The sequence below is a fragment of the Aricia agestis genome, chromosome 4, assembly GCF_905147365.1.
Source record: "Aricia agestis chromosome 4, ilAriAges1.1, whole genome shotgun sequence".
Taxonomy (NCBI): Eukaryota; Metazoa; Arthropoda; class Insecta; order Lepidoptera; family Lycaenidae; genus Aricia; species Aricia agestis.
Window position 1 is genome coordinate 9,147,711 of NC_056409.1, and position 11,775 is coordinate 9,159,485.

The window sequence follows — 11,775 nt, forward strand, 5'->3', positions numbered from 1 at the left end:
AATATAACCTAAAATAGCTGAAATAAAAGCTGCTAAATGATTTACAATTTACGCACGTAACGCATTTTAGCGGACACTTTTCACATGTAACAGAGATAGTTCTCCTCCATCTACATTCTACACTCCATACTCGCACGTCTGTCACCACTTTAATGAAATAAAAAAAAAGACAGTTAACGTCAGACGTCCAACTGACGTCCAATCGTCCAGTGTCCACAAAGTTTTGACTTTTGAGTAGGTACCTACCTACCTATGACTTTTGAGTTTTGACGTTTCACGTTTATTTTATTTTTATCAACACACTTTTCAAGCGAAATTTGATTTTTCACTAGCGAATAGCAACGAAAGTCGAAATTAAAAGGTGCAAAGTGACAAAGAATGACATTGTAATTGTAACAATTTGCATATATTTCTATTTATAACTGCAAAAACAACACTATATTTATGCAGTCCGACAGTGAGGAGGGCTTACTGCATTCATGCTTTGGCTCATTGAAAAACGCAGTCATGGGTTGCTGCTACGGAATATGCCAAAAAGAAACAAATCCCCAGGTATTTCTACTACATTTAAACATCCACGTAAAATGTTTTTCATTATAATCGTTAATCACCTTTTACAACTTATGTCAATGTTAGGCAAAAACACAATCTGTTGTATTATAAAAAAATGTTTACGAATGACTAATTATTTCCTGGTACTTAATTCATAGTGCAATGCGTATTACTATCTTAAAATAACAAAACATTACAATTATTAATAAACAATAATCAATAGTTGTGATGTATTGTATTATCTCTTTATTGTAATTCAGAGTACTACCTAATAATATGGTTTCCAAGGTTCCTTGTATTTATTATCTTGCTTGCGTGCTTTACTGTTTAATACAATAATATGAATTTACATTTTAATACTTTGTAATTTGTATTTATTTAGATACCAAGATGTTTCATTATTTTTACTAAATGAAATTAATGGCATAGACTATAGTCTACGTCGTAAAGTAGGATTTTATTTGAATTTTCAGGACTATAGTCTATGTCATAAAGTGGCATTATATTTGATTTTTTTTCGATCACGGCTAGCCGCCGTCACAGTATAGCAATATTAGTCCCTACAGTAACGAAACGCCTTTGATGTTGTATAATATAGTTATTATATTATTATATAATAACTATATTATAATATTATATAGTTGATCAATGATGATGCAAAAAATATTATAAATATTAATTTATGCCATAAATTATGAAAACTAATAAGAGTCTGCCAACTGTTTCAAGTAAAACTCACGTACCCTGCGCTTAAAAGTATCTCTGGTTTTTGACATCCTGATTTCCGGAGGAAGAGCGTTCCAGAGGAGAATAGCCTGGATATTAAAAGAAGAGTGGACGGAACTTGACTTGTAAGAATGGCAACTTAAAAGCTGATTTGAAGTGGATCGGAGGTTTTTATCGTGCCTGCTGCAACGGTATTGAAAGTGAGGGGCGAGATATTTGGGAGTATGGGGATGATGCAGCAGAGAATATAGCACACATAGCGCTCGCACGGAGCGGCGCTGACGTACTGGTAACCAGTGTAGCTTGGAGCGATATGAAGAAACATGGTCGTTTTTCAAAGGTTGAATATGAAACAGAGGCAATTATTAAACAATCGGTCGAGTTTATCGAGTTTGTCGGCATTAAGATCTAAACAGCACACGTCACCATAGTTAATTATAGGAAAGATAAGGGACTGGACCAGCAAGGTCTTGACTGGAGTGGAAAGGAAATTTTTGAGCCGGTAGATGAATCGTACATATTATGTCGTACTGCCAGATATTTACGTGAAACTTTATTTTTAGATGATTTTAGTTCTCTATTTCAAAAATTAATTAACCCATCAAGCCCCATAAGCTCACCGGTGTGCGAGACACAATAGAATAACAATAGATTTCCAAGGATCCACGAATCACGATCGAAGGATTAAAATAATGAAAACGCATTCGAAAAGTAAGGACGCGGTATGTTACACTTGATATGTGAACCTGGGTAGGTAGGTACTAATTAGTATGTAACAGGGTATTTGACAGATTTTTAATTTATTCTATATTGTTCTCTCCTTGTTACACTTCTTACAACGTATTACAACAAAACAGGGATGCAAATACATGCCGCCAAGGCCAACACAATATTAGTGTAAACTGTGAGCCGATATTTATGAAAATTTAAATCCTTTTTGTTTTTTTAATCAGATTTACATCCGTACACTGAACATTTATTATAATATCCCATTGTTTATAAGATAAGTTATCGTTAACGCGCCAACGTCACCCCTGTGGGCTTAGGTACACAAACTCCGCGAGTTTGTGTACGCGGGCCCGCGCCGCCCGCTTCCCCGCGGGTACCCCTCCGTTGCTCTGCGCACGTACATTCGTTTCACTACTGTAGGGATATGTCATATTGCTATACTGTGCCGCCGTAAAGATCAGAAAGGCACCTTCAGTTTATCTCGCTGTTTGTCTATACTTTCGTATTTCTACTGGAGCCATGCTACGGGTGCTGGTATTGCTTAAAACTCAGAAGAAACAAAGACATCCAATCCAAATGTTATATTTACTGATTATTTATTAATGTGATGTCATAGTAACAAAACTGATATTAATCTTAATAAACTGCTGCACAAACAAAAATTATTAGGGATAAAGTATGTTTTTGCTCTAGGATAATGCTATAAATGAAAGAACACATCTACTAGAAGTGGCAGAACAGCAGCAAGAAACTCCATCGGTGAACACATGCGCTTCCACTCCACCAAGGAAGCCTGATGAACAGAGTGCACTTAGTAGAATATTACATGAGACTGCAACGTAAGGCACTATATATTTACTGGACTGCTTCATATTTCATACCAATACTGCATAATGTAGCTAAACACTACATTCTATTCTCAAGTTTCAGTAAAGAATATTTGTAAAAAGTATTTTTTGCTCTCTATACCCAATTTATGAGTTGCATAGCTGTGGTTGTATTAAGAGTTATTGTATTCAGAATATTATATAGTGATTATATATAAGTTTAATTTGCAATGTTTCGTTTTAGTAATGTGATTGATGTGGGAGCACTGGGGCCATATTCTTTGGAAGCTAGTGCGTACAGCGAGAGAGTGAGAACATACACCACCAGAGCAGCCGGGGCGGCGCTCCCGCCCGCGCCACGCGTCAGACTGCTGACAGATCTCCCACCAGCTATTAGAAGGTCTATGCTTGCTGCTCCGGCATTGTCCGCTGCTGACAAAGAACTGGTTAGTGTGTAGTTTACTGTGCAAGCACATATTTTACCAACCCAGGAGTAAAACCACTCGATGCAATATTGTGTCTTCTTGAAAATCTGTAATAAAAAAAGGTGACTTATAGTTGAATTAATTTTATCAATAATTTTTTAAATCCATTTTCATGTGATTGCAGATAACAAATGCAGTGAAGAAAGCCGCAGCGGCCATATCTGAGTTGCATGTGGAACATCACGAGGACCTAGTGGTTCCGTTCAGGGTGCCATAGCAGCGGAGCTCCGCCTCCATGTCTGAGGACCGTGCCTATTGACCACATGGAGGGAGGAAGTGACAATTATCTATAATTATCTAAGTAATAACATTTTCAAAGATGAACAGTGTTATGAAGAAACCCAATTTTATTATAATTTCTTCTAAAACTATTTGATAACATTTATTTAAACATAACCAAACCATGCAAGGGAATAGTGTGTGAAAAGGGGAGCTCGCTCACAGTGTGCAACAATAGAGATGATGACAAGGTCAAAGATTAGCGAATTTTGTTAATAAAATAAAGAAATCACGGTAAAAAATAAGTGTTCCCAAAATTTCAGCTTGATAGCATTTGTATTTTTTTTTGCTATGCGCCTTCAAAGTTGGATATTCAAGTCGATTTTTTTTTCAATTAAATTTCGTAATATTTGTATACAATTCAATAACTTATGCAATTAAAAGCAACTTTTGTTATGAAACCACTTCCATAAACGAAATATTTAATATACCTGTCGAACAAAGTTGTCTCTCGATGCGTACAAACTACGAAAGACTGACGTCATACTTTCGTAGCACTTTGTATGGAGCGTTTCGGGCAGGTCTTTTTTATGAGATATTTGAATTGTCATATCTTTGTGAATTTTTAAGCTATCAGAGTCATTCTTTCAACGATGTTTCTATTTTTTAAGTGTCTTTCAATTACCGATAAGAAAAAAAAATAGTCATCATGCCTATTGTGTAGATTTTTATACAACTGAATAAAAAAATATTGACACTATTTGATGTTGACGACGCGGTGCAGGCTTGTAGTTACTGTATATACCAGACTCACAAAATATATTATTTCGACCACACGTTGCGAGCTCGTTCCGCTTTTCACTTCGCAACTGGCTAATGCGTACGTTGCTGAGGCTGATTTGGCCAAACACCGACCGCACACGCGCCGTCGGCGCTGATGGCCCGAGAAGGAAGCATTTTTGAATATCGCTTTAGCGATATTTTATGAATTTCGCTATCAGCACCTGCATAGGGTTCTGGTTGAAATTATAATAAAAAAGTGCTTTGAATAAAATACTGGCTACATAAAACCTGTTCATAATGCTTATTTTGAAAGAGCTTACTTAGTCCATTTTTTCCCTTCTGTAGTGGTCAAAGTTATAAAAATTGATGGACAATTTTATTGAAATGTTAAAAGATTTTTTTATATATTTGTAAGTGGGTTTATAATCGTCCTACTGATATAATATATAGCTTTGTATACATAAATAGCTAAATATAGTGTACAACACTTGTAAATGGTTAACACAATTGAAGGATATAGTATAACCACGATGTTAATGGCTTTCGGAAATTGATGTAACAACATTGTCTGTCATTTTTAGGGTTCCGTACCCAAAGGGTAAAATCGAGACCCTATTACTGAGACTACAATGTCTGTCCGTCTGTCTCCAGGCTGTAACTCAAGAACGGTAATGGCTAGAGAGTTGAAATTTAACAGATCATTATGTATTTCTGTTGCTGCAATAATAACAACTACTAAAAACAAAATAAATTAAATATATTTTAAGGTGGGCTCCCATACAACAAACATGATTTTTCAAACATTTTTTGCTCACTATCAATGATGACAACAGGTAGGCACTTGAAATGTACACCAAATACTCACCTGTATTTATACGACATTTATACTTTAATAATTAATAATAAAATTTACATAAAATAAACAATTACTGGACTGGCTTACTTTATTGTAATAATAGTGTGTGTTATCTCATCCAAAATTAATGAATGACAAAACTGTTTTATCTAAAAATAGAAAATAACATCATTGCTGCAACAGTGGATACGTTTTTGTAATAATCTTTATCCGTCATAATTTGGTGCTTAGTTGTATTTCATTTTTTATATAAACTTTGGAAGGGACATTTTGCTTTTTATAACATGAAAGTTAGTACATTAACCACCTAATATGTTAATGATTCTAAGTCTGTTTTATATTTACCCAGCTTTATTTGACTCTAAATATTGTACAATCTAGGACAATAAACCTGTTTTATTAATTAATTCACCAATTATTTTTAAATGAAAATAATTCAGTGATGAAACGAATGTATGGCACCTTAACTGACATTCAGCAGCTATTTTTTGATAATTACTGTTTGAATATGATTTATATGCATTTCATCTGTGATATGCATGAAGTTCGTTATCGATTTTAATTTTTTATATAGAAATCTGACGTTAATCAAAAGCCTTTTTTGCGTTATACATTTTCTATAAATATTTTAAAATTATAATCTTTATTCTAACAATAGCCACTAGCCAGTGTTAAGATTTTTGACTACTTAAGAATCTTTGGAAAAGATAAAAGGCCCTGGGCCCTTAAAATACTTATAAAATTTTAGTCTTTTGAACTTTGTGAATATGTAAATTGAAATTTTGTGAATATGTACTTTTATAACCCTTCCTTTGTATAAACTGTAAATTTATTTGATTTGATCTCCAGTCTAACCAAGAAAACAAAATTTTAAACTTGTTAATTTTTGCGTAAAATAATTTGTACCAAGTATTACTACAAAACTACATCTGTTAAAATCTGATGTAGGTAGTAGGCGTAATAAATCATAATTGTTATCTTCCTAAGGAGCCCAATGTATGTTTTTTTAAATTAAATAATGCTGAAACTGTAATGTATCCATGTCAATATTCATGTATTCAGAGTTTTACTTTTATTTTTAAGTTGTATTCAGTTACTAAGAATAGAGTTATTTTATTTGTATGAAAAACAAGTGCTAAATAAATAAAATTAAATACTTAGTTAAAATATTTTTATTCATCTGTTGGTAGTTTAAACTATCTGGCAGGGTCGCGCTTGTATATGGGTCTGTCCACATCTCCATGTCAGGACGTCGTCAACGTGGAACGGTGCGGTAACGTAGCACGGTACGTTGACGTGACGTACAAATTTACGTTAACACCTTCGCTGCGGGACTAAAAGAGACGGTTTTTATATGGTGCGTTATCAGGCCGATTCGCCTTATACTTAAACTCTCCGCCGCTGCGGTATAGGGCTTATTGACCCAGTAAGGTATCGACCGATATAAATGACTGTAACTATGCGAAAACTTAAAAATTTTGAAATCCACCAATCAATATCGATCGTAGAAGAGTTAGAGTTCATGGTGCTGGCTTCGCCCTGGATTCCTACTATTTACTTGAGAGATACATGCAAAAATATATATAAGGTCTTGTAACCCGATACCGCACTGAATTGTAGGTTTATTTAAGTGATGGGATATAAGTTATCGACATATTATTTTTAATATAATTTATTGAAGAAACAAAAATATCTGGCCTGTTATTTTGAAAAAATAACAGGCCAGTAAGGATTTTGCTATGACTTTTTTTTGTCATTTTTCAAATAATCTATGTCAGAACGTTCACTTTCACGACTTCTTCCTTGCTGAAACAATTATTCAAGCATTTTTCTACATTGTTTATTTGGCCGAGGTATTATTAATGATTTAAGACCAATAAAATATCTCAAAACGTAAACAAATGACTGTGTAAATGCACTACCGTACCACTCCCGATAATTACGTCACAACACTATCATATTAGTGTTGTGTGTTGTGTATTGTAAACAATGCAATTACCTATACCAGTGCGGAAAGGGGTGGATCGACCCTGTTATCTATACCCGCAAGGAATGGAAAAAAATATCAATCAGTGCGTTATCAGGTCGAAAGACCTTAGCATGATTTTAATGCTTTATCAAGTAGCCCTTAAAGTCCTAAACTGAAACCTATACTTGTCTCCTTTTAATATACAAAAATACTCATTATGCAGCCCCCGCACCAGGGGAAGTTCGCCGTTTCCCGCCTCCGCACAGAAATCGCGTACATGCATCGGGCGTTTAAGCCTTATAACGCAGCGAACGTGTTAACGAAACATAAAATGCACGTCACGATATAGCAACATTGTACGTCGCCACTCACCATGCCTTGTAAAACTGCTACATTCTTCACTACTGATCTATATGTTGACCGCACAATTACACGTATTCTGTTTTTGCTATTGTTAAAAACGGAGAAAGAGAAGAAAAAAGACGTACATTTTTAAGTTACGTTGACGTAAATTTACACGTTATGTTGATAACGTACCGTGCCACGTTACCGCACCGTTCTACGTTGACGACGTCGTGACGTGGAGATGTGGACTCGCCCAATCCCATGTATCCCGTGGATTCCGCGCCTGAAGCGGAAAAATAGGAACGTCGTTGGTTTTGTGGGTAATGCCCGGGCGCGGCCTCTACCAATCCAGGAAGTCCACGTACCCCGGTGGCTCTCCTCAGACTGCCGGGAATGCGTCAAATGTATTTCCCTAACGGAAAAATTAAAAACGTCAATTCTTTGAAACGTAAAGACGTGTCGCATTGTATAGCGTTGTATCGTGTTGCTTGACGCTTTGTGTGGTCTTGCTTTTAGGCAATCCGTCCCCGTGAATCCTAGTAGCAGTTAGGGCCAACCTAATATTTTTACAAAAATTATCCAACGACACCCCACACTATGGGGTGGACGCGAAAAAAATAATTCATCCCCGCTTTATGTACAGTACGTAGGTATGTAAAATATTTTTTTAAGATTTCATGTACCATTTTGTCGGCATCATTAATACAATTGTGTATTCATGCCAAATTACAGCTTTGTAGGTCCTATAGTCTCTGAGCAAAACCGCGGATAGGCAGACAGACAGACAGACGGACAGACCGAAACTATAAGGGTTCCTTGCATTGACTACGGAACCAGAGTAGACAGAGTGACGGAACCCTAAAAAAGGCACTCAGGGACGTGTGGTGTGAATAGAGGTCTTTGTGTGAAACTTCTTTTTAAGATATGACAATGTTATGATGACACTGACTTAATGTCAATTTATACAATCAACGAGCTTTTGCCCGCGGCTTCGCTCGCGTTAGCAAGTATTATTATATACAAACTTTCATCCCCTATTTTGACCCCTTGGGGGTAGAATTGATCAAAATCCTTTTTTAGCGGATGCCTACGTCATCGATCTATCTAAATGTCAAATTTCAGCCCGATCCGTCCAGTGGTTTTGGCTGTGCGTTGATACCTTTGAGTTTTATATATATATAGATAGGTATGTCAAGTGTTCAAAAGTAAAGGTAGCTGCAATGATGTTTTAATAAAGACGGCGTATGCTCATACCATAGACTTAATATAGCATTATAGGTTTATGGCTCATACAAAGCGGTCCTCAGAATTTGTTCCTATACGACATAAATACCTACCTCTGGTATATATCTATAAATTACAACAATGAATGCGACAGATAATACGTAACGAATGATATAGAAAAGGATTTATATATATTTTGAGTTGCACTTGACAGGCGCATCGGCGCGCATGCGCGACATAGATCAAGAGAATAAATATCATAGGGTAGCTGTCATAGAGGAAAATAATACAATATGTAGATAGCATATCCGGTATATATTAATTTTTCTCTATGATGTAGCAGTGGTAGCGGTCCACAATAATTATTATTTTATATTTTTAGTTACATCTACAGTATTAAAATGTCTCTGTTTGATGGAGAAATGGAATTGAAGTCTGTTTACATGGCTGATTACGATAAGAAGAATAAACCGTATGTATTTTATTAGTAAGTTTAACGTAATGGGTTCAGGGTTTCTACCGGTTTTACCAAGAAGTGTGTAGACTTATAGTAAGTGGATTATTAATAATATAATAATATAGCTATATTCCGAAAGAAAGGAACAAGAGCTGTGGCAGCACAATTACAGTAAAAATTCGTTCAGAAATGTTACTTTGAAGACTCAAATGTAAGCGCTACAGAAGTTTTGTTCGCCTATTCGGCAGAGGAGACACTGCAGCTGAGGTACTCGGTTGTCAGACTGTCGCCTGAAGGAAATAGGGATTACTAGTAGCGGTAAACGACTAGAGTTTAGATTCTATCCATAAAGTTATTATTAACTTTATGGATTCTACCTAGAGGGCTTGTCATAACCCTAAACATACTTCATACTTCATAGCAAGAGTCCCCGACGCAAGATGGCAGACGACGGCTGCCTCATCATCGGGTTGAGCCGCGACGCACTGAAGGTGCGCGACACTGGGCGCGGGTGCTACGACGTGCTGTGTCCTGCTGACTTGGAGTACTACAAGACCGCTGTGCAACGGGTACCAAAAACCAAATACAATATAATACAATATATTATATCGTACACCCAATACAATACTGTAGGCAGTAAGTTTTCAAGAAAATCAGCTCTGACTTCACTGATGCAGTGCTGATGAAAAGTCAATGATACTGGCGCCCGCTACTGTATGAGAAGGACTAATAAATTATGTACTTGTGTAATACTTTATATTATGTATTTTCATTTATTTTGAATGCTTAAAGTTAAAAAAATTGTAGTTCTCTGAGGACCATCCCAAAGTGACCAATATGCACATGTCGAAGGACATTGACCCCACCCCCGTGGACAACGAGATCCAGGACTTGAAGCGTACTGAGTATTTAAATAAATACTGTTCCAGAGTTAAGTACTTACTTCATTAATACTCATTTTAAAATTAGTTTATCGCGCGGGAACTGTACATTTTTCCGGGATAAAAAGTAGCCTATATGTCCTTTCTTAAGACTCAAACTATCACCATACAAAATTCGGTTTAGGGGTAAAGAAGTAACAGACAGACAGACAGACACTTTTTCGCATTTATAATATCAGAAAGGATTAGTCGGGTTATTTGAACGTGAGCATTACCTATTCCACAAGATAACCGAGATGTTAAAAAAGCTCTTACCTATGTCCTAGAACTTACTCGCTAAAAAAAACCTAATACAGATCTGCCGTTTATGTCTGTTAATCTGGCACGTCGCGCCAAAGCACTCCAGACTCTACACCTGCCTGACGACACATTCGTGCCGAATACCAGCAACCTAGCATCCTACCGCTCACCACCACCGGACAAATACAAGGAGCCTCCATCAGTATGGTCTATGAAACCGAAGTTAGATCCGTCTTTGCAAAGTAAGTGGCTGCATATTGCATAGTTGGAAGCCGGCTACATGAAGCGGAAACAGACGACGTGTCGTCGCGACACTACTGGTTTCTATATTATATTTCTATGAATAAGTGTCGCTAGCTTCGTTTCGCTATAGCTGCTGTTCCATAGAAATACATAGAAACCTACTGCACGTCGTCTGCAGTTGTCGAGTGTCGCTCGGTTCCAACTTGTACCTTAATGATTATTATTATTTGAATGCTGTTACACCTTGTTAAAACTCATATTTCCTATTATAGTTATTAGTTATCAATCGTCATTTTAGCTGCTGTCTTGAAAGCCAAAGCTTTGCCTCAATTGGACAATAGCCCATAAAAGTGGAGGTATCAGGTAGCGCTGTGTAATTATAATAATTAATATTATGTAGTAGACAGAATAATAATTTTGGTTTGGAGATACTTCGAGTCCCGGGAAAGGGACATACTTATTATCCCGGAAAAATGTACGGTTCCCTGGCGATAAATGAAATGAAGTAATCACTCAGCATTTTCTCAAACAGAGGAACTTCGTCGTATTCTCCGCGTGAACACTGGAGAGTCCACGTACATGATAAGCCATGGTCTGCTCGGTAAGGTGGTCCTGGACAAGAACCCATACGGCCCGCCCCGCGAGGAACCCACTTACGGACGCTGGAGGAACCCCCATCAATATACTTACTGGGTTTAGATGTTTGTTATTCTGATTTAAATAAAATTATTGTTGTTTGTGAATAATGTTCGCGTTATTGAGTAAATGGAGATGTCCCTTATTTGGTTATTGATGGGCGATTTCACTATTCAAACAAACGATTGCAGATCCTCAGCAATTCCTGCAATCCTCCTGGACATTACTAGTAATTTAGACTTCTTGGCTGCATCTGCAGCTTACGCAAGACAATAATGTCTTGCCGCTTGCGTAAGCTGCAGATATGAGGCTTGTTGGCTTCATTTTATTTGTCGATTATAATTTATTAGGCTGCCTGCACATTAAGTCGCGAGTAGTGCGGCAGCCGCGTGACTTCTATACTAAAGCGTCTCCCAGAATCCAGACAGACGCGGCCTGCGGTCTGCGGCCGCGCGGCTCACTACTCGCGACTTAATGCGCGAAGGCAGCCTTATATTGTAATCGTTTCCTAAACATGTTTATTTTTAAGCCATGGCCTCTAGA

At 36.9% G+C, this 11,775-nt stretch overlaps 1 protein-coding gene across 1 annotated transcript; it reads left to right on the forward strand.

The window, feature by feature from the left end:
- The first annotated feature begins 273 nt into the window (after nt 1-273).
- On the forward strand, nt 274-11,339 carry LOC121726078. The gene is made up of 10 exons (XM_042113306.1): nt 274-552; nt 2,701-2,846; nt 3,079-3,280; nt 3,444-3,535; nt 6,368-6,445; nt 9,080-9,187; nt 9,594-9,741; nt 9,980-10,103; nt 10,410-10,595; nt 11,129-11,339. The coding sequence occupies exons 1-10, from the start codon at nt 445-447 to the stop codon at nt 11,293-11,295; spliced, it is 1,359 nt and encodes a 452-aa protein (XP_041969240.1). The 5' UTR covers nt 274-444; the 3' UTR covers nt 11,296-11,339.
- The last annotated feature ends 436 nt before the right edge of the window (nt 11,340-11,775 follow it).